The 23,980-nt window shown below is 41.0% G+C and overlaps 1 protein-coding gene and 2 long non-coding RNA genes across 4 annotated transcripts; 2 read left to right on the top strand and 1 right to left on the bottom strand.

The window, feature by feature from the left end:
- The first annotated feature begins 1,080 nt into the window (after positions 1-1,080).
- On the top strand, positions 1,081-3,133 carry LOC118791767. The gene is made up of 4 exons (XR_005005567.1): positions 1,081-1,266; positions 2,158-2,233; positions 2,368-2,520; positions 3,100-3,133. It is a non-coding gene; the product is annotated as an uncharacterized LOC118791767 (long non-coding RNA).
- A 743-nt stretch (positions 3,134-3,876) lies between these two features.
- On the top strand, positions 3,877-5,213 carry LOC118791766. Its single transcript, XR_005005566.1, has 3 exons — positions 3,877-3,962; positions 4,336-4,428; positions 4,859-5,213. It is a non-coding gene; the product is annotated as an uncharacterized LOC118791766 (long non-coding RNA).
- A 1,316-nt stretch (positions 5,214-6,529) lies between these two features.
- rd3 (retinal degeneration 3, GUCY2D regulator) lies at positions 6,530-23,272 on the bottom strand. 2 transcript variants are annotated; one of them, XM_036549192.1, is made up of 3 exons: positions 23,249-23,272; positions 12,863-13,189; positions 6,530-8,012 (listed from the first exon to the last, which is right to left on the bottom strand). In XM_036549192.1, exons 2-3 carry the CDS (start codon positions 13,150-13,152, stop codon positions 7,703-7,705), a joined length of 600 nt encoding a protein of 199 aa, XP_036405085.1. In that variant the 5' UTR covers positions 13,153-13,189; positions 23,249-23,272; the 3' UTR covers positions 6,530-7,702. The 2 variants fall into 2 exon arrangements, with proteins under 2 accessions (XP_036405085.1, XP_036405084.1); XM_036549191.1 differs by lacking the exon at positions 23,249-23,272 and adding an exon at positions 16,643-16,832.
- Positions 23,273-23,980: the final 708 nt, after the last annotated feature.

Genomic DNA, 23,980 nt, shown 5'->3' with positions numbered 1-23,980 from the left:
CTGCATTTGCATTGTTTGCCAGTGAGTGCATGGACCATTTTGGATCAGTAGCAGGCTGTCCTTCTTAACAGCCTTGGCCCTTGTTTATTAAAGGGCAGGAGTTCTGACAAAGATTCATGAAACCATGCAATGCCATACAATTAAAGCAGGCTCTAAATTACAGCCTTTCATTCTAATTAGCTCTGTCTTAAACAACATCAAAGTCACACCTCATTTCTCAAATCTGAGACCAAACCTGTATGGGCAGCTAATTTTTAAACTAAAACAGAAAGGCAGCCTGAACCAAATATATTATCATTTGTGAAGATGACATTTACACAATAACTTGCATACACCTGCACACTGTTGTCTTTGACCTCTGTGGTCTTTATTATTTTATATATTACTTCATAAAACATTTTGAGGAAAAAATTGCAAAAGTACATGTATACATGATTCCTATGAGGCACAAACTTAGGAAACATGTAATTTTGTTAACATTTGCACAGTGGCTAATATCATTGACTGGCTAAAACATCTACCAGATCTGAGTAATGATATTTGTAACTGAACCAAAAAATAAAATGTTGAGCAACAAAAACAGGTTCACTAGTCTTTTGTACGAAATTGTCACAATCTACAGATGGCAAGATGGCGTTGACCTCATTTTATAAATGCAATTTGTTATTTTGTAAGGACAAAAATATTTGATTCAAGTCCATATTGTTTGGATGGGAACACCTATTCAGCAGGTGTAGAGCATAACATTCCACCATGACCCACCAGTAAGTTAAAACCCAAAGACTTTAATTATTCACACAACCATTAGATCAACATGGAAACATTTATCATCATTATTATTAGTAGTACCTAATGGTTAAAATAAACTAGGTACATTTTGCATTAATTCATGTATTTTTTTTAGATTTATAGCTACTTTTCAATAAGGACACACAGTATTTGTTAAATTCACATAAGTGGAGGATATACCCCAATATACCTCAGAGCAATATACCTCAAAGGTTGCTCAACATCATGCCACCTTATTCACAGACTAGCGTGACGTTCCTTAACAACGCAGTGCATTGTGGGATACAACATGGCCGCATTATTGTAATTACGGATGTGTAGTTTCCATACAGCAGACTCCTTATTTGTGGAGAATTTAACTTGATAGTTCACTCATATAATATATGTATTTACGCGACGAAACACATGTAGTTGGCTCATTACTTTCAGTTTTTTCATTACGTTTCAAACGTGCACCTACGTCGTGGTTTAACAATGGTAAGTACTTATAGCTGCCGGCTAGCAAAGGTTTCAGCAACGTTAGCTGTATAGCTATACAGATAGCTAATGTTAGCTACCATGGTGAGCACTAAGACGATGCTAAAATGTAAAGCTAGCTAGCTCGCTAACATCTGATAGTGTTGAAAGACCCTGCAGTTGTTTGTTGTCGTATCAAACTGTAAGACACTAGCCAGCTGGCTGATTGTCTGATGAATTATTAGTTAGCTCGAACAACAAATCTGGAAACAGCAACTACTAGCGTTAGCTAGTTTGGTGATCTTGGTACGTACAGGTTTCCTGTATGTTAAGGATCCTGTATATTAACGGATTGTTTAGACTAGTTAGCTAATATGCAAACATTTATATATGGTGTGCAGAGGACTGTAGCTAAGTAGATAGCTAGCTATGTGCATGTGATAGCACGCCGTTAAGAGATTTAAAAAGCAGGCTTGCAAGTTACCTACTCTAAGTAGTTAGTGAGCTGGTTTTCCGTGCAGTGAACAGAATTGATTTGTCAACTGTCTCATCTTATGCTCTAGATAAATCATTTGCATAGAAAAATATTTTAATATGTCAGGTAAGTTTTTTAACGTTTTTTAAACTTGCCTTTTAACTGGAAGAATACACTTTCGGGCTTTCTGAGGGCGGCAGTCTAGTATAGTAGTAAGGAGCAGGGCTCGTAATTGAAAGGTTGCTGGTTAGACTCCCAAATGGGGCACTGCTGCTGTACCCTTGGGCCAGGTACATAACAAAAGAGTTGCCTCAGTATATATCCAGCTGTATAAATAGATAACCTGTAAAAATTGTAACCTATGTAAGTCACTCTGGATAAGAGCGTCTGTTAAATGCCAGCAATGTAATGTAATCCGTTAAAAATCTGTCCTTTAGTCAGACCGCGACTCCAAGGTAAGAGGGCGGAGCGAGTCGAGCAGTGCTACAGATGAGAGAAGAGAGAGGAGTAGAGGTAAGTTTTTATGATCTACCACTGTTATCTTCTCTGAAGGTGTTTTTATATGGAAGTTATGTTCTATACGTTCTGTTGCATCCCTGAGGGATATCACAGAGGCAAAGTATTAAAAATGATTAACTTTTTTAAAGGAAAAGAGAAAAGGAAACGAAAGCGTAGCCGAAGCAGATCGTCTTCATCATCCTCATCCAGCTCATCGTCGTCTTCCTCGTCCTCAGCCTCCTCATCCTCGTCTTCCTCCTCACGATCCTCAGTCAGTCGGAGTAGCAGCTCCAGTAGCAGTGGTGAGTGGGGTGTTTGACAGTCTCCCTCTTGTACTTCACTAATATCAAAACAGATGAAGGAAATACCTAGAAGGTTAGCCAGCTATCTTAAGGTGAATTGGTGAGCTCTTCAATTGTTCTACACCCCAAAACAGGTCATTAAACTACTAGTCAACCTTAATAAATGACATTGAAATCTCAAACAATGAAACTGAAAATCTAATCCACACTAATATGTGGTGCAGTATTCACTGGAAATAAGATGAGTGACCTGTCTTTCACAAACATATCAACCGTACAGTTCTCTCAGGGGACTAAAAGCATGTACATTCCAAGTGATGTCACACAGTGAACATCCACTGCAGCTGGTGACATCATTATCTAGAGCCAGAACAGGAGTGTCATCAGTTTTCCTACCTAAGTACCTTGGTCCTTATTTCAGGGGCCTAATCATATGGTGTGCTGGTCACTTTGAAGCCCATAGCGCACATATATCCACCGTGTGCCACCCGGGACCAGTGGATGAAAGGAGCCGGTGATGAAGGGTGCGCTTAGTAAATCTCAGACATTGTTAAAACGCAGTTTTTTTTTCTTCCCCAGATTCCCGCAGCAAATCAAAAATTAAGAAAAGGAAAAAGGACAAACAGCACAAAAAGGTATTCTTCTGTCTTTCAGTGCATCAAACCGCATGAGCTTAGCTTCTTCTAGCACTGTGTCATAATTGCTTCATATTCATTCTGGCGATGATTTCTTGGCCTGTTATATTATCTCACACACTTCCATATTTGTCACGTTTTACTCACAGAAGTATCTACCTTATGGTGGCAGCATTTGTGCTGAAAAGTATTTTATGTATTTTATGGATAGGAGGTGAAATTTGTCATTTATTAAATTGAGTTGCCTGTGAAATTTCCTGTTGCATTTGGAAAAGACCTGTTTGAAATGAGATAGTTACCCCAGGGCTGGGGTACCATTTTACAGGTAAGGAGAGTAATAGTACAGTTAAATAAAGAAGAGGAATAAAGGCATTGTCAAATAGTTTTGCTACGTGAATCCCTCCACTGTTTGTGTTTACATATGCTATTATTCAGGGGGAAATTAAATGACAAAAATGTTTTTTTCCATTGACACTTGTGGTGTAGGTGTGTATTTATATAGCTGACCATTTACTGGAGCTGATAAAGTACATGGACCAAGGTCACAGCATTCATTATAGGATTCAAACCCATGAACCTCCGGTGCTGAGCAGCAGCACATGCTTCTGTTAAATACTGATATGCAGACGGCCAAACATTAGTGCACTTTATGAATGTGTTCTGGCTGCAGTTATTATTTTGCAAAGCTAATAGGTGCCATTTTTGTATCTGTAACAGAAAGGGAAGAAAGAGAAGAAACATAAGAAGAAAAAGGACAAGAAACACAAGGGAGAAGAGGAGAGTTCAGGGCCTGTTCAGATCTCCAAGGTAAAGGGCACTCTTTCCTGTCCACTTTTCAACGTGTGAAGTTCAGAGGTTATTTTGAATACATATCATCTATAAAAATATAAGCAACATTTTACTCCTTCTTAATTTGAAACAAGTTAACAAAGTAGATGTGAAAGTAATAATCACATGAAAACGGTGTATAATTTAGTGGGATGTCACAGGACAGTTTGTATGATGGTAGCCACGCAAAAGAACAATGGAATCAATCACTCCATGATGGTAGATTTCCTAATATATTCCAAAAAAATCAAGCAGTAGTAATACAAAGAAGGAATTAATTCAAGATTGTTGAATGCAATCTTTAGACAGTCAAAAGCTTGTGTCAATCAACTGAAGATGAATTCTTTTGCAGTATTTAAAGGAGAAGAAGAAAAGTGGCAAGTACAGCATGATTTCAGGGAGGAAGATTAAAATGAAGGTGAAAAAGTCTAAGAAGGACAAGCAGGTGACTATTTTTCTTTCTTCCTTTCAGCTCTTGTATTGTGGTAGGGTAGGAGAAACTAACAGATAACTGAGTGTGAGTTGTTTGGAATCTACTTGAGAAAACAACTGGTACCTTAGCCCTTATTTACAGGCTACAAGATGTTTGACCAAAGTGAATCTCTGTCTTGTGATTTGTGTGGTAATACATATATTCCGGTTAAATTCCTTCTTACTTTCTTCATTCTTCTGTTTTCTGTATGCCCCTTCCCTTGTTGAAGTGCTTCTTGGTTGCAGGTTTTCTCTTTTGTAATTGAAAATGGCTGACCAGTGGGTGTCACTGTCGATCTATTCATGAACAGCCAACAGTCTAACAAATTTGTGTTAATGTGTGAAATGTTATCATTGAATTGTTCTCTGATGCCTGCTGTTTTTTTTTCTTCTTCTTTTTTCAGAGGGACAAAAACCGGGCCGAGCTTCTAGAGTTTCTCAACTCTGCCTTTTGACCCAGTTAACTATAACTGGCCTCTGCCAACAGTCTCCATACAACCACCCACAACTACAACAACTCAGGGAGGTTCACTGCCCACTTGTCTGCCTCAGTGCCCTGCTTGGTATCATTTCCCAGAGTTTTTCCATAATCAGAAGGTTGGCAAGGAGTGTTGCTTCAACACAGTGTTGAGAAAGGCCCCAACTGGTATAACCACACTTTCCTCTAGAGTCAAACAGCAGGGCAAGTGAACAATCATTCCTGTGTGAAGGCCCTCTTACACACCTGTTTCTGAAGTTTATCGTGACTCCCAATCTTTCATCCTAAAATCTGTTTTTTTTCCTTCCAACCAAATCCTTTGGGAGAGAAATTGACATTCTAGGTCTTTCTGGATTCCATTTCTGGTCTTTGCTTTTCTGTAGTGTACAGATGATACAAAAATAATAATGTACACAAAAAAACAAGACTGAGAAGGATCTACTATTTTATATGGTGGCAAGTGGTTTGTTTTGTTATTTCAACTAATGAAAAAAATAGAATCTGGACTCTAGAATCAGGAATTTGAATTTTTAATTGTTCTTCCTCCAAGTGGTTCAGCATCTGCAACATAAATAGATTCCTGAAACACAATCACACAACTTCATTATTAGATTGTGTTGAAGTAAATTCAGAACTCAACTCAATATTATGTGCTTAAAACAGCCAACAAAATTGTGACTGTACCCCTACAAGATATATATTGACTGTTGATTTTCCATTGCTGTTCATTTTAGGTGGTGCCATATGACAATGTTGTTTTTACCTTTTTTTTAAGACGGCGGTGTCTCTGAGTGATTTACTGGTCTGATTGGGGATTTATGCACATTATGAGCATTACAGCAAGGGTGAAAAGATGCTATTTTAGCAGCTGTGTCAGTTTATGTTCCTGAAGTCACTGTTTAATATGCTAATGTATATCAAGTGTAAAGGCAGGTGTTCAGGCTTCAGCCAAAATGGAAATGTATGAGTTCAGAAAACTAAAGATAAGAGGAATTGAGTCTTTTTACATTATGTTGCTGAAGCTGAATACTTTTTATCCAGATTAAAATGAAGGCTTGTGTAGATAACCAAATACAATGCTGACCCCTCTGACATTGTCTGTACAAACAGATTCTGTGCTTAAAGGAAGAATGAAATGGCAAAAAAAAACAAAAAAACATTTCATCTCAGAACTGAGTGGGGCCAAGTGTCCCACCATCAATAAAACATGTCTGTCGCTGTTGATATGATTTATTGCAGTTGTTGTGGTACAGGGATAAAGATTGTCTGACGGATGGAGGCACTGGCTGTTTAGGTTTTACAGTCTACCCTGTCACGCACACAGCTAAGACTGGCTCATCTACTGTGCTGTCATTGCTATACACACAAGTAGCTGCATTCTTATCTGTGGAATTAAAAGGCACTTAGGGTTGGGGGGAAAAGCATTAACCCAGGGAAAGTGCTTGGTTGGACGTACAAAACCCATTCTCAGTCAGCCCTGAAAGGACCAGCAGAGACTATAAACTCACAGCAAAAGAAGTTGCATGGTGTGAAGTCTTAAAGGGTTGCACCAGCAAGTTTTCCTGCTCTGTTAACTGACTGGAGGAAAGCTAAATCTAGTTAAGGGTAATGGTTGGAGCCAGCAGATGCTGTGGTTCTTCAGAACCAGGGTCAAGTAACCTGCCTGACAGCAAGGACCAAGCTTTTGTTTCGTTTTCAGCTGGCTAATGCATTTAACTGCTGGCATCATAGCAAATTTAGGTGAAAAAGGCCATCTCTCTGGGCACTAAGGATTATGATGTGCAAGTGTGCATGTGTGATGACCTTACCCATGGAAAAGCAGCTGTCCACTGGTATGTTAGTGTGTTAATCCACTTAGTGTGTTCTTAATATATTCAACCAAACACATTCCCCAGGTTTGACTCTCAAATACTTACTGGCTTTTTTTCCCAGAGAGCTTGAAAGCGGTTAAAATCTCCACTGGATACATTACATTGACAGTAAAGTAAAGCGTTGATCGTATTCAAACAACAACCCTGAGTGCCCTTGAACATTTTTGATTATTCTACTTGAAACAAGACACCATCCTGCATAAAATCACTTAAACACATTTAAAAACATTGTTCCTATTCAACTGTTTCAAATGGCGGATGAGGAATAACTGCACTGATTGCACAGATGTTCCTCATGCAGAAACGTTTAAAATGCATTCAGTCCACTTCTGATGTGTTAAATGAGGACAGTCATTATTTCTCACATTGTACGTCAATTTGCAAAGAATTGGTAATGGTAACCTGTTAGTCACATACCTTTTAGTGAAGATATGTTCCATTCATTTAGATACAGAATACAATTTGTTTCCGTCAATTAATGGGTCATATCCTCTGAGGGATTTTTAGGTGTGTCACTTATGGCTTAAAGCGGTACAAAAATTGGTAAGGTCATCAGTAATGGACTCCCCATTTTTGTCATAACCATTAAAATAATTTATGGAAATAAGGTATCAGCAGTAATTGTTACCTGTGACATCTGGTATGATCTAAAAAATATTTTTTTGTTTGTTTGTTTTTCTCGCATTCGTAGTAATCCTGAAATTGTGGATATACTCATATGAAGCTGAGCGAAAGGAATGTACAAAGTTAAAGGCTTACACAGTACTTTCAGCTGAGCACAGAGTGACCCTCAAAGGATGGGCCTCAGCTCTGCCAATCTCTGTTGCCTCATCGGCCCTCGTTCCGGAACATTCCATGCCCATCCTCCGGGACTCGGCCCGGGGGTCCCCGGCAGGCTCTCACATCGCCTTGCCGTTGCGGAACTCGGGCATGCTCCACACCCTCTTGGCCCTCTCTGCGCTGCCCACGCCCCGCTCCACGTCCTCGGACACGGTCTTCACCTCGCTGGTGCCGAAGGGGTTTATCCTGACGCGGGACTTGAAGGTCATGAGGGAGGCGCTCATGGAGCGCTTGTTGTTCCACTGCCGGGACAGCCTCTTGGCGTCTTCCTCCTCCTTCATCTTGTCCAGCGCCTCCAGCAGGACGGAGCGGAAGAAGGACGACACCTCCTGCACCTCCGGCTCATTTTCCATCACCACCTGCCTGAACCTGCGGACAGGGAGAGAGAGAGAGAGAGGGAGCGACTCACAAACTCAGGACACAGGAAGGAGCAGGGGGAGCTGGCCAGCATTTGGACACGTAGTCCTGAGTTTATATCATAGGTGGGTCACTAATGCGGTGGCAGTGTGGCATTGGAGAAACTGGAATGTTAACTTGAGGCTTATAGGATTAATTCCCATCTGGGGCAGTGACATTCTCACCTTCCGTGTGATACTGTGGAATCTTAGGGCACAGCCCTCCCACTGTACAATGCAGAAACCCAATGGCCCAATGAGTGCAGTCACCAATGCCCTAGTGCAGCTGAGATGTTAAACCAAGGTACTGGCTCACTGTCTTCATTACAGGTCTCATGGCACCTATCCCGGAAAAATTCTTAAATTGGCTCCTGTTCTGGCCACCTAATCATGCATTAGTCTAATTGGTTAAGTAATTCCTGCACTCCCCATAAGCCTTCTGGGACAGAATGGCAACCTTGCATCATCCATACAGGTTCTGAGGGGGTAAAGTGAGTCAATCAGTTTTAATTATTTTTCATAGAAATAAAACAAAATAATTCTGAATGCAGGTTTGGTAAGTTAGTATATTACCTATAATGTGCCAGTCAATACCGCTGTAGTTGGAACACCACCTTTTGCTTTCATCTTGAATTGCTATGCCTTCACATAATTGTTTGACTCATTAGAAAAGCATCGGACAACTTGGTAATTAGCAAGTTTCCTTGTGCAAAATGGAGGGGGTGTCAATTTTGAATATTTATCTTGGCTTTAAGCACAGATGTCATGAGGCATATAGCAAGGCTGCCTGACCAATTTCTCACATCACACATTTCACATGTTAATCGGTGGGGGTGGAAATGAGAAGCTCCGGGAGCCAAATGGCGCCGAGCAGCACCGCTTCAACCCACTCAGGTCCACTGTAGCCTTAATACATGATCCGAGAAAGGTTCTGGCACCACGTACTGGAAAAGGTTACATCACCGGGGCTGAGGTGTGCACAAATATGGGAGCATGCTCTTTAAGTATGGGGCCTAATCCTTTAGCTGTGAGAGGAGCTGACGCATGTTCCGATGCAGGCGCTTGAGATCAGTGTGGTCCGTGGTTAATGCAAATTTTGGAGCCGCATTTTGTACTCCTACTTTGTAGGTGGCTCTGAACGAGGGAGTAGGCTAAATCACAGAATGTAAATGCTCCGCTGCAGCAGTACCGTGTCGGTCTGATCTGCGGGGGGCAGGTGGACCAAGGCCCCTGGAGAAGGTGTGCTCATCTCGCATTCCCCAAAGGATTCTGCGGTAATCCGCGGAGCAGCAGAGCTCGGGGCTCAGAGATAAATCACAGAGCGAGGTGTGTAATTTCTGAAAAACAAGGACGCACTGCAGGGCCCAGGAACGAATCCAAGCGAAAAAGAGATGAGCACAGGATGAGTCAGGACGTGCCGCGTCCAAGGTGCTTTTGCTTTGCCCCGCGCTCCGGGCTCGCGGTCCTATTTCTGCTCCAAAAAAAAAAACGCTGGGGGTCGGAGATAGAGCAAGAAACAGTGTGGGTGTCGCGTTTGAAACCCTTTCTTGAACAGAGGAAAGGGACCAGGAGTTCACCGCAGGGGGGCACGAACGAGGTGATTATCATTTTTTTTTTTTTACAGCAACAGATTCCACGCAGAGCTGCCTCGCTCTCCAAAAGCCCTTGCGAATCAGTAAGCGGACGAGCTCTTGCCTCTTCGGTGACGACAGTGCTCTCAAGCACCCCGCTCTTCAAAGCACTGCAGATAATAGGTCTGCCCGCTCAGGCATCAGACAATCACAGCGCCAGAAGAACATTGCCAGCAAAGCTACTTACTATCCGTGAAAACCTGATAAGTCCATTGAAGCTTTTAAATAGACTGGGTTCATGGTGGCCTTTTGTCTTTTGACAGAAGCATATTGGCTACTGGTACTCCTGTCATTTCCAGGAGCCAGGCATTGTCTCCGCCAGATGGCATACGTTGTTGGTTGCGTCCACCTATCAGTCTAAGAGTCAACAGAACCCATATGATGTTCACGTCATGTATTTGAATAATCATTTATTTGTTAATAGTATATTTTTGTGTTTCTGCACACAAAACAGTTTTGCTACATATGGCGAACCTGGCGGTCCAGCTACCACAGACATTGTAGTATGTCCGTTAAAATCTTTGGTGCTACCACCGTGCAAAGCAAACCTGCAGCACCTTCCATTTACAAAATGTCACCATTTCTATAGCCGCTGACACAAAAAAAGAGATTAGCCATCTAACATACAGAGGAAACAAGAAAGACAGTCCATATTATACTGAAGTCAAACTACATTTTTCTTTTTCTTTCTCTCATGAATACTTTTACAGATTAATGTAAGTTACAGTGCTATGCACATGGGGACAACTGGAGCTGTTGAAACAGCTTTTTTGTAAATCTTTACACAATGAAGGTGATGTAGGTTTTCTGAGACAGCTGTTCATATGAAAACTATTCAGAGCTACTGCTGTTTTGGCATGTATGTTATCTTATACTTTGTTATGTATTCTTATTGTGTCAGTATGTGTTTCTGATTTTTACACATATTGTATGAATATTTTGCCTTACTATTTTTGAACTAGCCAGAACTAACCAGTCCTCTGCTTATAAACACTTTCAAAAAAAGTAGACTGTATCTCCTTGGAGAGAGACCTTCCTACAGTACTTTTATTTATTCATTTAGGATAAATACATCTTTGCCACTGTCACCATAGAGGTTTAGAAGATCTAAGGTGGGAATCACTGTAACAGATAGAAAAGAGCTTTGCATTCTCTACTGTTGGATTGGAGGGACTGACTCATGTTCGGCACTATTGATTATGAATTTCTTGTCTTTATAAGATGTTATTATTTCATCTGCTATTGTAGGATTGTACCCAAGTACCACAGCTGCTTGTAACAGTTACAACTAAGCTGTGTTTCTGTGGGTATCTTAGCACTCTTCAAGAGAAGTTTTTCAGGGCTCAGTATTACAGCCTCAACTACCAGGTGGTCCACTGTACCCTTTAGCAATGCACAGTAGGCAAAACCTTAATGGGTCCAGTAAGTTTTCAGCTATATAATTGATTCTACAAAAATGTAAGCCGTAATGTAATCTAAGTCACTATTGATAATGCTCCTGTACCCTGCAAATAGTGTGCAGATAAAAATTAATCTTGGAAAAATTCTATTATAATAAACTAGTACCTTCAAGAGTTAACCCTGGAAAATTGTCATTGCAAATGTCCTCAGTTGTAAAATAGTTGTTAAAGGTATGCAGATTGTGTCAAAGACACTCTATGTTCAAAAGCTGTTCTTTTCCCTGAATGCCAGCTCTAATAGCGTCTCTGCCATGGCAGGAGAATGTCAGCATACATGTAAGTTCTCTCTATAGTAGCCGTGATGGTTCCATTGTGCTCCCAGAATTATACCTCTATATCTTAAGTCACTTCTGTGCTTTGGTCCATGACTACTGCATCGATTTTTACCCCAGAGTGAAGTAGGAACTGACCAGTGAAGAGATAGAAATCAAAGACAGAAATCAAAACATGCTGAGCAATTGCGTAGCAGGGTGGAAGTCCTGTGGTGGGAGGAGGAGCAGTGCAGAAGACGATATCGACTATAAAGGAATGGATTTTTTCTATTCTAACCCAGCAAAAATTAGCCTTTGGTGTGGAAGGATGTCACAGTGGCCTATTTAAGAGCCCCAGGTAATTTGAATTTGAGACCCTTGCAGTTAATGGTTACTGTTACAGCAAATGGAAAGTAAACAATCCAGAAAAGCATTGTTTTAGATTTTGCGGCCAATTTTGACAAAAATCATAAAATTTAATCAGCTGGGGCGGTAACCTGAGATCAGCTTGAAGATCGACAGATTCCAAGGCACGCTGCTTGTGCCAGCTCAGGCCTCAGCCCGTGGTGAGCGTCTCGCCATCCCTAGAGCTCCGGCCTACACTTCAATCCTACTCCTAACAGGCAAGCTTCACAGCTCCATGGCAACCGTAACGTGACAGGTGAGCAGAGCCCCTGGCTGACCCCTGACCTGCTTTATCAATGCTGTGTAAACATGAAGTGAATGATGGAGAAGGAACTGGAGTGAGGAGAGAGGGAGAGGTGCTAACAAGCCCCACACCACAGGTAGGCAATTTCAGTGCTCCCAAGACGCTTTAGACCAGCTTTGCCATTTTTAAGGCTTTCGGGGCTTGCTGTTCATTGATACTTCAGCTCCTGATAAAGACTCATACAACTGTAATCTGAGAACACTTGGCAGTTGCCAGTGACCTATTAACAGGGGATGTAGAGGTCTTACCTTTATTACTGAATCTTTTTCTGTTCAATTGGTTAGCATGATTAAATATAGTGATCACTCATTAACAACATGCTCTCTCTTCCTTCGGATCGGTCATTATTTTACTTCATACAGTATAGTGTTCTTTACAAAAGAATTGTCACAGAGCGCTTCACAGATTGCACTCTGTATCAATGGAATAATGTGAAATACAGTACCTCTGCCTTGCTGCACTGATCTCATTTTATGTAACCCATTCTCTTTGTTATACTTAAAAATATTTAATGGGTAGCGCATAAAAGGCATTGTAATGCTGCACCATTAGGCGCAATTTAGTTAAAAAGGGAACTGGGCCGCTCATAGGTGATCCTTGCTAAAAACCGCCAAGCTTGTGTAACCGCCATTATCAGCTTAGAGTACATTCCACGCCTCCGCAGGCGCAGCTTGCCAGTCAAAGACGGCCTGATTCATGCGGACTAGGGTGGCCCTTGGCAGACGGACAAATGGACAGGTGAATGGACAGACGAGCGGGGCAGAGACGAGTACCTTAGAATCACTGCCCCGCAGTAGGAGGGGTGTATCTTGGCGCAGAGGTCCTCCAGGGCCAGCCTCTCGCCGGCGGTGATGTCGTAGGTGCTGCGCGGGTAGCTGACCAGCCAGCTGTAATCCACGCCCGTCTTGATGCGCCGGTACTCGTTGTCCCGCTCCCGCTGCAGCCGCTCGGCCTCCTTCATCTGCCAGCTCAGCTCCAGCATCAGGGTGTCCGTCACCACGTCCGACGGGCTCCGCTGCAGGGTCCGGTGGCAGGGCTCGCCCCAGCTGAACCACGAGGCCATGCTTGCGTCCTCCCCCCTTCCGCTCTTGCTTGAAACACTGCCGTGTGACACAGAAGGATATGTGGGTTCTACACAGGCTCAGCGTAAGGAGAAAATACAGAGGGGGGCAGCTGCAATCCACAGGGGTGCACAAAAAAGTCATAAATATTATGTAGACATCAGGATATAAGGAGACAACTGGGGGTGCACTGAGGTCCGTCTGGGGGTGCAATGCATCCCTAAGCACCCCCATAGCGCCAGGCCTGGTTCTACAGCTAGCTGGCTCTTCGAGCTGCAGCCTCAACTGGTTTCAGTTCATTACATTACATTATTTTCATTTATCAGATGCTCTTTTCCAGAGCAACTTACATAGGTTACAACTTTTACATGTTATCCACTTTTGCAGCTGGATATTTACCGAGGCAATTCTTGGGTTAAGTGCCTTGCCTAAGGGTACAGCAGCAGTGCCACTGCAGGAAAATCGAACCAGCAACTTTTTGGGTTACAAGCCCTGCTCCTTACCAACTATGCTACAGGGCTGCTTAGATCACAGCATTACTCTGCTGCAAGGCATCAGACAAATGTGTGCTGTCCACAGAAGAGCTTCGGTTATGCTTTGATTAGATTTTATAGACTGTAAAATTATTTGATGTAATTTGTATTCAGTTTAAACAGGCTGTAGTCCATCCACTATAGAATTACATAAGACAATGATATGGTATAAGAACACACTGTTTCCAGCTCTCTTGTGAAGGTCATTTTTTTTCTTCATTAGATTAGTGTGCATTAATGGCTATAAATGATATCATAGTCAAGTCAATTCAGTAGGCCTGGAAACAGTAATCAGGAAATGTAACCATTAGGCAACAATGAAAGCACTCAAATACATCTTAATATAAAAGCAACAAGTTATTGCATTTAAATGGCAACTAATAACTGCTTTGGTGCCACCAGGATGTAAGTTTGATTCAGGAGACCCTAACCATTTACAGATGATTCATTCCTGACATAAAACAGTCATATTTTTTGTATAAAACATTGTGGTTATGCAATCCATTTAGCTGTATATTTATATATTAATTCTATGAACACATGTAATATGGAAAATAAAATAAAATGTACAAGATTATGGCACTATCTTTTCGGGGAATTTGACCAGGGAAGAACAAGAATGTCATAGGAATATTTTAAGACTATTTAGCGTTATACGAAGATAAGAAATCTCGGATAGTGTGTCCTGCTTTCAGTCCCCCTGACTTTACCCACTCCTGTTATGCACATGCTCTGGTTGGACATGTAAGGCTACGGCAGGCCGGACCACATGCCGTTATGCTATCTAAAGTTGACTGCGTTGCCGTTCACGTCTTTCCTCAGCAATCTGAAAGGGAGTCTCGGTCTAAGCGGACCCAGTACGACAGCTGGCCTTGGCTCATTCTGACAGAGCACCTGTGCGCAGGGAGAAGCAGTGGGCCGACTGCTAAACATCGCCTTGAATACATCGGATCAGGCCTCCCACACACATGACCCCAGCACTCCCGCAATTCCTCTGACTTTGTGACATAACAATCCCAGAACCACTTGCTGCGCCCACTTTGTTTTCCAAAGCCGCATATGTTCTCAGACGGATGAATGTACAGTACCTAAGAGGGACTGAGGGAGGCATTCCCTCCCACACATTTAGTGTCATGGTATCAGCCCATTAAAAACACCTGTTCCACTCAGAATGTCCAGGTGCGTTTCTGACAAACCTTTTGAGGCGGCATTCCATTTAACTGCTACGGTGCCCTCTCTCTTAATTTTTGGTAACAAATTCAAGCAAGATAAGTTTTTTCCTTTTATTGAAATTACATACATTTAGCTTATGACCCAGAAAGTATGTTATGCAGCTGGTATGGAAGCCATGTTGTACTTGCTTAAGCACATTACAAAGTTAACAAAGAAGTGGTGCAGTGCGGAAGAGGTTAGATTCAATGACCCCCTTGTATTGCTTGTCCAATATTTGAGGTTTTTCTGTACCTTGACCATACTAGGAAAGGAGAATATGTCAGAATATAGGTACTGTTGTAATTTATGTATGCATTGTGTTTGCCAACAGCCTGGGTACTGACATATTCAATAACAATTTGAGTTGAATATGTCAAGCGAAATAGCATGAACATAAATTCATACTGAGCTGGAAGACACAAGCCCATATTAACCATAAGCCCCTGTGGTAATTCATTTATTACAGCAGTTGTAGCCTTGTGGTCCCATATCAGAATCGCGTACGTGGTGAATGGATTTCTCCTCAGTTGGGATGGAAATCAAACCAAGCTGAGTGACCCCATAGCAAAGGGGACAGTGTTACGCGTTGATAGTGTGAGCTGTGGGGAAAATACCGCCGGCTATAACAGAATTCAACTTTTTTTTCTAAACCCAGCAAATATCATCCACTGGTGTGGGAGCCCTGTTGGTCTAGTAGCTTTTATCTCTGCCCACACACAATAGGAGCAGGCTCTGGCATTTTTTTTCTCCCAGCCCTTTCTTGGTTCACCAATCATCCTGAGGGAAGATCACCCACAAGAGGTGGTTTTCACAACACACTACACAGTTGCTTTAATCATACATTCTGTCCGAAAGTCACATGACCGGCTTCAGTTACAGCAGAACACCTGGGTTCTGATTATCTGATGATTTTACTGCATTCATTCAATCAGCTATTTATTCATTCCTTTTTGTAGTGTTTTTTTTTTCCCTCTGTGGTGATGTATTGGTAAATTGTAACATAAAGCTGTAGTTACCCAGAGAAAAACCCAGCCTCAAATGGAAAACATAATTATTTTCTCAACAGCATTTGTGGTAATCATTTTGAATGTATCCACAGACTCAAGTGTTTTTTCAATGCCTTTCCAACACACACTTGTCTTTGCACTGCATGCTGTCTATTTGGCTTGAGTGCAGTCTGAAATTCTGGTGTGCAGGATGCACAATCTGTTTCACTCTCCTTAATCAATGCGTCGAATAAATAAAGTGCCATGAAGACATTCTCTTTAAATCACTAAAAACAAGAATGATGAATTTGAACTATCCTAAAATTATTGGTATCAAAATGTCATTCTACTTAATTTGGCCCACATTGCCTCACACAAACTGAAAAAAGCACTATTCTCAAAGCAATGCTCAAAAGCAAGACTTAACTGTATCTCCTTTCAGCTACTTAAACATTACAACATGGTTAACATTGCCTCTATAAGAGTAGTACAAAAAAGTATTGCATAAATGTTAAATAATTGAATGAGCCTCTTACATACCCCTTTCTTGACCCCTATAAATAATACTTCATCTATATGCACAGATTTGGGGAAAGAAAAATGGCAATAATATATCTGGCATGCAGTAACACTGGCACAAACAAAAAGCTGGACCAGTAAATAGTGTTTTACAGTTTTTTTGTTCTTCTTCAGATGACCAATACAGTTGCTTTACTAAAAAGTAAATATTTTACATGTGATAAATGCTACACTGAGCCTACCTGACTTTTCCTAACTTGACAGCGGAGGTGAGCGATGCTGAGTCCCGGTGTGGAGTCCCGGTGCGGAGCGGAGACTAAGTGATGAGGGGATATAGAGCAGAGGAGAGTGCTGTGGGAGCCACAGCTTCACAGACTCCCTCCAGGCTTGTGTAGTCTCCAAGCACTTTCCCTCAGTCTTTAATCCTCCGTCTCTCTCTCTCTCTCTATCTCCCTCTCTCTGTCTATCTCTCTCTCCTGCTCTCTCTCCCTCTCTCCCCCTCTCTCTCTCCCTCTCTCTCTCTCTCTCTCTCTCTCTCTTTCTCGCCCTGGCCTGCCGTTACTTGTTGCTGGAGATTAGATACACCGTCTCAAGGGACCGCCCTGGATCGCAGCCTGATGAAGCCCTGGCTCCTTCATTATGATTTGCGGTTGCCATAGCGATGATTCTAAGCCTATTTGGCCACAATAAGCTTTATCAGCTGAGGGAGAGAGAGAGCGAGAGAGAGGTTAGCGAATGAGATGTGGACAGATAAGAGTACGTGACAACAAGATAGCCCCGTTCTTTTTCATATTTTTGTGTAGACGCTGTTAGAAACATGGCCCTGCATATCTGCTCTTTTTGTACCATCCCAATTTTGAACACAAAGCAAAGCGTTAAAACAGGGAAATGTTTATCCCTAGTTTACATGAGGACTGTCTGTCATAACTGATTTGTCATGAGTGTGTAGACTCACAGTTGAATTTTTCATGCCAGGGAACATTCAAATATTCCATGAAAATATTAGTGTATTAATGTTCTATGTTGCTCCGTAACATTTATGTTGTTGCTGCTTCTTTTTAATCCTAGAGAGATATTCAGACCTAATCGCTGGGGTAATTTGCTGTCAGATTTGACGGACTAAATTTAGGATTTAATGTTTTCACCGGCTCCTACTCCTGCTTCATGACCACCTTCAAAGGCAATGTTGTCACAGCAGTGCTGAACCCTGTGTACCAGGACTGGGCGTGAACTAGCAGATGGACAGGTAAGATTCCCTCCTAATCCAAACAGATGTCTGCACTAATCCCCCAACATTAATACAGGGAGCACAGAGTGAGGTAACCTCTCATGCCCTGCGACATACCGGAATCCTCCCCATGGGCCGTGTGACCATTACTCACACACTGGCAACCGGTGCTTTGATGTTACAAAAGCTCGCATAAACCCTCACAATCTAATTGGGCTGTTGACACGCTGCAGAGAGACCAAAATGGAGACATTTCCTCCTTAAAATTACATGGTTATCAGTACTCGTAAAGGTGGCAGTACATTATTATTATTATTATTATTATTATTATTATTATTGTTATTATTATTCTTACTTATTTTCACCTGGAAATGTAGTAAGAATGGAACAGTGCTTCCAGCTTGGAAGGATGGAGCTTTGAATCCCAGATGGAGGACTGCAAGGTCCTCCAAGTAATGAATCCAGGAAACATTCAACTGTATATGTCTGTAACATGTATTGTGCACAAGATAAAGGCATCTTCCCAGCAAAGTAATTACTTTATGCCTTTCTTGCTGCACTGAGTGTCCCTTGAGAATAGACGTGGTGAAAATGGACCACTGTGCCCTCAGCAAATACATACAGTTATGGCGTCCTTTTTCCAAAGGGCCTTTGTTGTTGGCCTTTAGTTATCCTTAAAGGCACTTCAAAGCATGTGCTTTTGAAAAGGAAGAGCCAGGCTGAGCGAATGTCATTAATTCCTTCCTATGATTCTGCATTTTGCGCCTCCAATGTTCCTCTCTTTGTGAACTGCATTTCATTTTACAGCAGTTTTTTTAACCAGACTGAGATTTATTACCTTTTTTCCCTCTGGAAACACTGTACCACAATGTACCTCCTCCTTTCTTGCCAGGTGACTGCTGTTCAAGGTTTGATGACAGTCATTCCATCTGCAACAATAATTCTGCCTCCCAAGAAAAATGTTATGTTCAAACAGCCTCTTATATTCTTATTTCCGCAAGAAGGTGACAATCTGGTAGCACTTCTGCATTCTAAAGCCTATTTTCTTTTTTTAAAATTAATTCCAAAAGCAGTTTTCACTGCAGTTTCCCCTGTTCATGAAATATTAAATTAACAGACCACACATAATACACAACACACACAATAAAAAGTGAGCTTTTATTTAAAAAAAACACCCAAGAATGTAAATACCACCCAAGAAAAATGAGCAATTGTCAAGGCAGTTATCAAATTTTATAACTCATACTCATATAGAATGAGTCATTTTTAGGTTTCCTGTTGAAAATGTCCATTTCAAATTTTGATCAGATCATGAAAGAAAAAATACAAATAATATGAAAGAATACATAAAAAAAGCATTTCACATACTACCATCTTAAATTCCGTTTTAGCAGTTTTGCAAGAGATTTCATTCCCTTCAATCCCTGATGTAATTCCATAAATACCTAATTAGCCATACATCACCACAAATGGACTAATATCTTTAAATGGTCATGCCCTTGGAAATTGTTCGGGGGAAAGCAAATGTGCCCCTACAACAGAGTATAAGACTTTTACAATATAATTATTATACATAATTTCCCATAACTGAAGAGAAAATGTTATGGACTGTGAAGGACATGATGCCTTTGTGGTACTCTGTTCTTTTCCCTGGAACAATTATCATAGTACAAAACACAGTGTTTCCAAAGGCTACCTGTGTAAGCCTGACCGTTTACAAAATGCATTGGCCTTGGCCTGATCTTTGACTTTTCTTTGATCTTTTCGGTTTTCCTTTTCTTCTTTACTTTTGCAGAAATACAAAAGTCATTCATGTTAGTGCCTCCATCTTGGCCAAATAAAATTCACTGACCTCATTTTTCAAGACATTTCAAATATTTAAAGGTGTCACATGAACAACTAAACCAGAAGACTTCTTCAGTTTAAGGTTTTAAGATAACGCCTATGTATTGCTTTGAACAACGCCTATGTATTGCTTTAAGATAACGCCTATGTATTGCTTTACGATAACGCCTATGTATTGCTTTAAGATAACGCCTATGTATTGCTTTGAACAAAGGTTTTAAGATAACGCCTATGTATTGCTTTAAGATAACGCCTATGTATTGCTTTAAGATAACGCCTATGTATTGCTTTGAACATCAGCGTCATTCTTGTTGACCTCAAGATCCGAAGTGACTCCATCTGATTATTTTGTGCTGAAACATGAAAATGGATGTGCTCTTTGACATCTTATATGAACCCAGTTAATATCACTTTTGTCCCCTCCCAAAAAAATTAAATCAGTGTACACCCCTCCACCATTTACATTCATAGTAGAAATAATTTGTTCTTTATTATAAATTCTTCCTGAAGTCCTTCCACTACATTTGTATAATTTGTCGCTAATGCAATGGACATTGCATCCTCTAATCCTTAGCTATATCATAGAAGATTTCTGGTGAGATGAATTACCTGGATTAAGCTGAAGGTGTCTTTGAGTACGGAATGATTGCACTGAAGGTGCATCTATTCCAGGTCCTTGGAGAAGGTTGCTATCTGCATGGGGTCAGTGTAAGAATTTTTGGCTATTGGATTTGGGGAATTTTATCAATCCACATGGACTTTAGTAAAATGTTGGATGAATGACTCCCACCAGTAGATAAAGCTACCATTAAGAGCACTGTCAGCAGCCAAGAACACTGTGTTGGAGAGGCATAGAGGTAACATATCAAATGACCTCAAATCAGTGCACTCATCCGAACCTGAAAGCAAATACTTCAGGCATAGAGGACACAAACAGCACTGCATGTAAGGTGGGCTCTGTGGCTTAATGGGCAAGGCGCTTGTCTTGAGAGCAGGTTGAGCTCCTCTGGCTGTGAGGCCAGCTATGCCATCTGCAGACAATGAGCCCCCAGTGATGTAACAATGGCTATGTAACTCCAGAGATACGGGTGGGTAGGTCAGCCCAGGTTCCCTCATCACACCTTTCTCTCCACACCCTGCGACTCGTCGGGTGCCTGCAAGTTGCTCGAATGATGTCAGAGCAGTTCGCTTATCCTCCAATGAGCACCCACTTCACTGCAGTGCACAGTGGGAATTGTAGTGTAAAAAATAGCTGTGCTGGTTTCAGGATTGCATTCTCACGCCTGCTCAAGTATATAGGTTAGCACAGTAAGATGAAGTTCATTAGTAAAAACCATTGACTACCAAAGTTGAGTGAAAAAAGTGGAAAATGCAAGAAAAAGACCATCTGAGGACAATTCAAGGTGCTCTCAAGTATCTGGATTTTTTATTGTCATTTCTTGTCTGGGAAATAACAAACAACAAGTGTTTACTGACGCAACGTAACCAAAACTGCTTAAATTAGGGATGCAGTTAGCTTGGCAATGCAGAGCACATTTACACCAGTGGCATCTATTAGCATAATTACTTTGCAAATTTCCGTTTTGTTTTGTTTTTGTTTTGTTGTTTTGACAGCGGCAACTAGGATTTCCTAGGAGCTAATATGAGAAATAAAAGATAACAATAAACTTTTAACTTGATGAATCTTTCATTGTGGTTAGATTTCACACAGAAATTTTTACTTGTTGTGGTTTTTGTGATGGTTATGAGAACCAGTTTTAAACGTGCCTGTTGCTGGCAGTCAACAACAGACTGAAACGATTATTACAGGGAGAGATGTTTTGAATATTTTCTTTTTAAAGTGACCCTTTTCCCTGGTTTAAATATAAGACTGGATTTAAGCATGCTTTTTTGTCTATCAAACAATTGGTTTTGTGATGACTAGCCTGTCTGTTTTACCATGTTCAGCACAATGGTAGTCTTTCACAATACCAGTTCTGTTTCAGCCTGGCCACAAGAGGGAGCCACAGTGTCTTATGTTGGTGAGGTCAAAGCCAGAACAAACCACTCTTCATGCTGGGTTTACAATGTAAAAATAAAGCTTTACAATTCTGAATGATATAATGACCCTTTACAATGCCAATCACAAAAATCTTGCAAATGAAGAACAGATATTTCATTTATAAGACTTTTATGTTTAAATTCTTGCTGAGAATATTGGGGCAGATTTAATGTGTGTGGTCTGTTTGCTTTACATTTATTCGTTTGGCAGATACTTTTATCCAAAGCCACTTACAAGTGAGGTAGAGTACAATACAGGCAAAAAAGCATAAGGAGTCAACACTATTAGAAGCACTGCATGACCACACTCTCACACATTCGATAGAGGCCATTAAATAGCCATGTTTACACAACCAGGTTGTGAGTAATTGGTTGACATTCTTAAAAGTGTCTTTTTCAGACTTATTTGTCAGTGTGATCAATTTTTTCTGACACCTTAGCTGTGCTTTACACTGCTAAGTGATGAGGGTGATGTCAAAATTACCAGCACTGGAATATGAGCTGTACCTTAGTCATGGCAGCTCTAGTCGAAAAAACAGAACAGTTTTGTTTTCAAGATTTATTTTTGTAAGAGAACAATGACAAGTGATTAAAGGTGTATATATATACTAGTAAAGGTGTGTATGTGTATATTATATATATATATATTATATATATATATATATATATATATACATACATATATACACACTAGTATACAAAAAATAGGAAACACATAGTTGCCTGTCTGTCTCACTAATCTTTAAAATTCACCTCTCCAACTGGCACTTTTTCACATTCGCTTTTTTAATTATTCACAGGTGAAATTAGGCTAAATTTGATCGCTGAATACTTCTAAAACCCCCACAGGCTCAGTGAGTTGAAAACAGGCTCATCAAGGCTGAGTTTTCATTTTCATTCAGAATGGTATTATCAGAAACACTGAAGGGTCGCACAAAAATGGTACAAGAACACATGAATTAAACTGCACTTCCCCATTTTGAGGAGGCATTGTCATGAATGTGCCCTCACAAACCCTGGACAAAACAACCACACGGGGAAAAGTTTAATAATTGGGCAAAAACGGGCTTGTTCCAAGCACAGGGAAAGGGTAGGGTAGGTGGGCCTGAGTCCCCTCCTCACACCACTCAGCACCCTGTGACACCTATCCTGTTTGGCATCTGCCTCCTGGTGCGTTGTGGGATTTGTAGTATGGAAAACAGTTGCAGTAGGAATGTATGGGTATGGGAAGACTGCCATCACCTCACTCCACAAGTACAGGGGTTGTCACAAAGGGGAAAGCTTGTACAACCAGAAATTACCAAAAAAAAAAAAAAAAGGTCAAAAATATTCTTATAATCTCATTTTGACACAAAATGACAAATTTAACAAGAAACAACAACAAGAAAAGGGTATGTTATCTAGATTGCTGACTAGAATTTGACAAGGAAAAAGAATGGAGTGAGTTCCTGCTGCAGCTTTTCACTGTACCCCGTAAAGTGTATTTTTAACTTCTGTACATGTACAGTAACATGATAAGTTACTTTGGTAAGAGGGAAGGAGCAGAGATTTTTGTTATTTTATACAGATGGCCCTTAAGACACCATTCGGTCAGTAGGATCTTGACTATAATTTTTCTTGAATTCCAGCATTTCATATGGGACTGATGTGAGTGGGCGTACTGATGAACAGTACAAGTCACAGGATGCAGTTATGAGACATTAATGATATGTACAATGACCCAGTTTTCCCTTACCTTCGTCTGTTCCATTTCCTTATCTTTTTAAAGGTTGTGATGCATCAAGCAGCAACGCGCATGTGCTCCGAATTCATGCTTAATTTAGCCTGTGGCACAAAAAAGAGAAAGATGACCGCGTCGCAAAGGACAATCGTCTGCCTGAAATCTTACGTTTATCGATAACAGGCAATGAGTACTTTGACAATTTATCAGTTTATCTAACATTTACAACTTCTTACAGGAACTTGCCATTCATTCAGTCTTCATGGATGTACCCCGTTAACAGTCACTGCAAATTAACCACAGGCAAGGGTTTTAAAGGTAGACGTACAAAGCACGCGTCTCCACTGCTTACACAACGTTCCTATCCTGCAGTTGGTGTGTTCAGCGATTTTAAAATGTAACGGATGTGTCCATTTTATGTGCAAAAGAAAGGCTTCAACGGTAGCCAGGACTGCAACAACGACTGCTTGTTTGTTGAGCCCAGTATATCTATGTCTTTCTCGCTCCTTATATCAGTCTCCGTTCTCACCTTTATATTTCCAACTGTTGCGCTGAGGCAAGAGGCTGAGGTCCACACTGCATCCCACTGAACTGCAAACTTGGGCAATTTTCAAAATACCGTTCGCTGATGAGACTCGTGGTAGCCAAACACAACAGTTTCATTCATAAATGTTGTGGTTGCAGCCCCTTTCGGGTTTAAGTGGGTTGAACATTCGTTCAACTTCGTTCAGTTCCGTGAACAAGGCA

Source organism: Megalops cyprinoides, chromosome 17 (genome assembly GCF_013368585.1).
Source record: "Megalops cyprinoides isolate fMegCyp1 chromosome 17, fMegCyp1.pri, whole genome shotgun sequence".
In the NCBI taxonomy this organism is placed as follows: Eukaryota; Metazoa; Chordata; class Actinopteri; order Elopiformes; family Megalopidae; genus Megalops; species Megalops cyprinoides.
The sequence above is the reverse complement of the archived record's forward strand: the minus strand, read 5'-3'. Positions and strand labels throughout refer to the sequence as shown.

Bases quoted from the DNA above. Each gene is read 5' to 3' on its own strand.
- rd3 (XM_036549192.1), bottom strand. From the start codon at position 13,152: ATGGCCTCGTGGTTCAGCTGGGGCGAGCCCTGCCACCGGACCCTGCAG. The intron at 8,013-12,862 runs GTACTCGTCTCT...CCCTGTCCGCAG, and splicing joins TGCGGGGCAGTGATTCTAAG to GTTCAGGCAGGTGGTGATGG.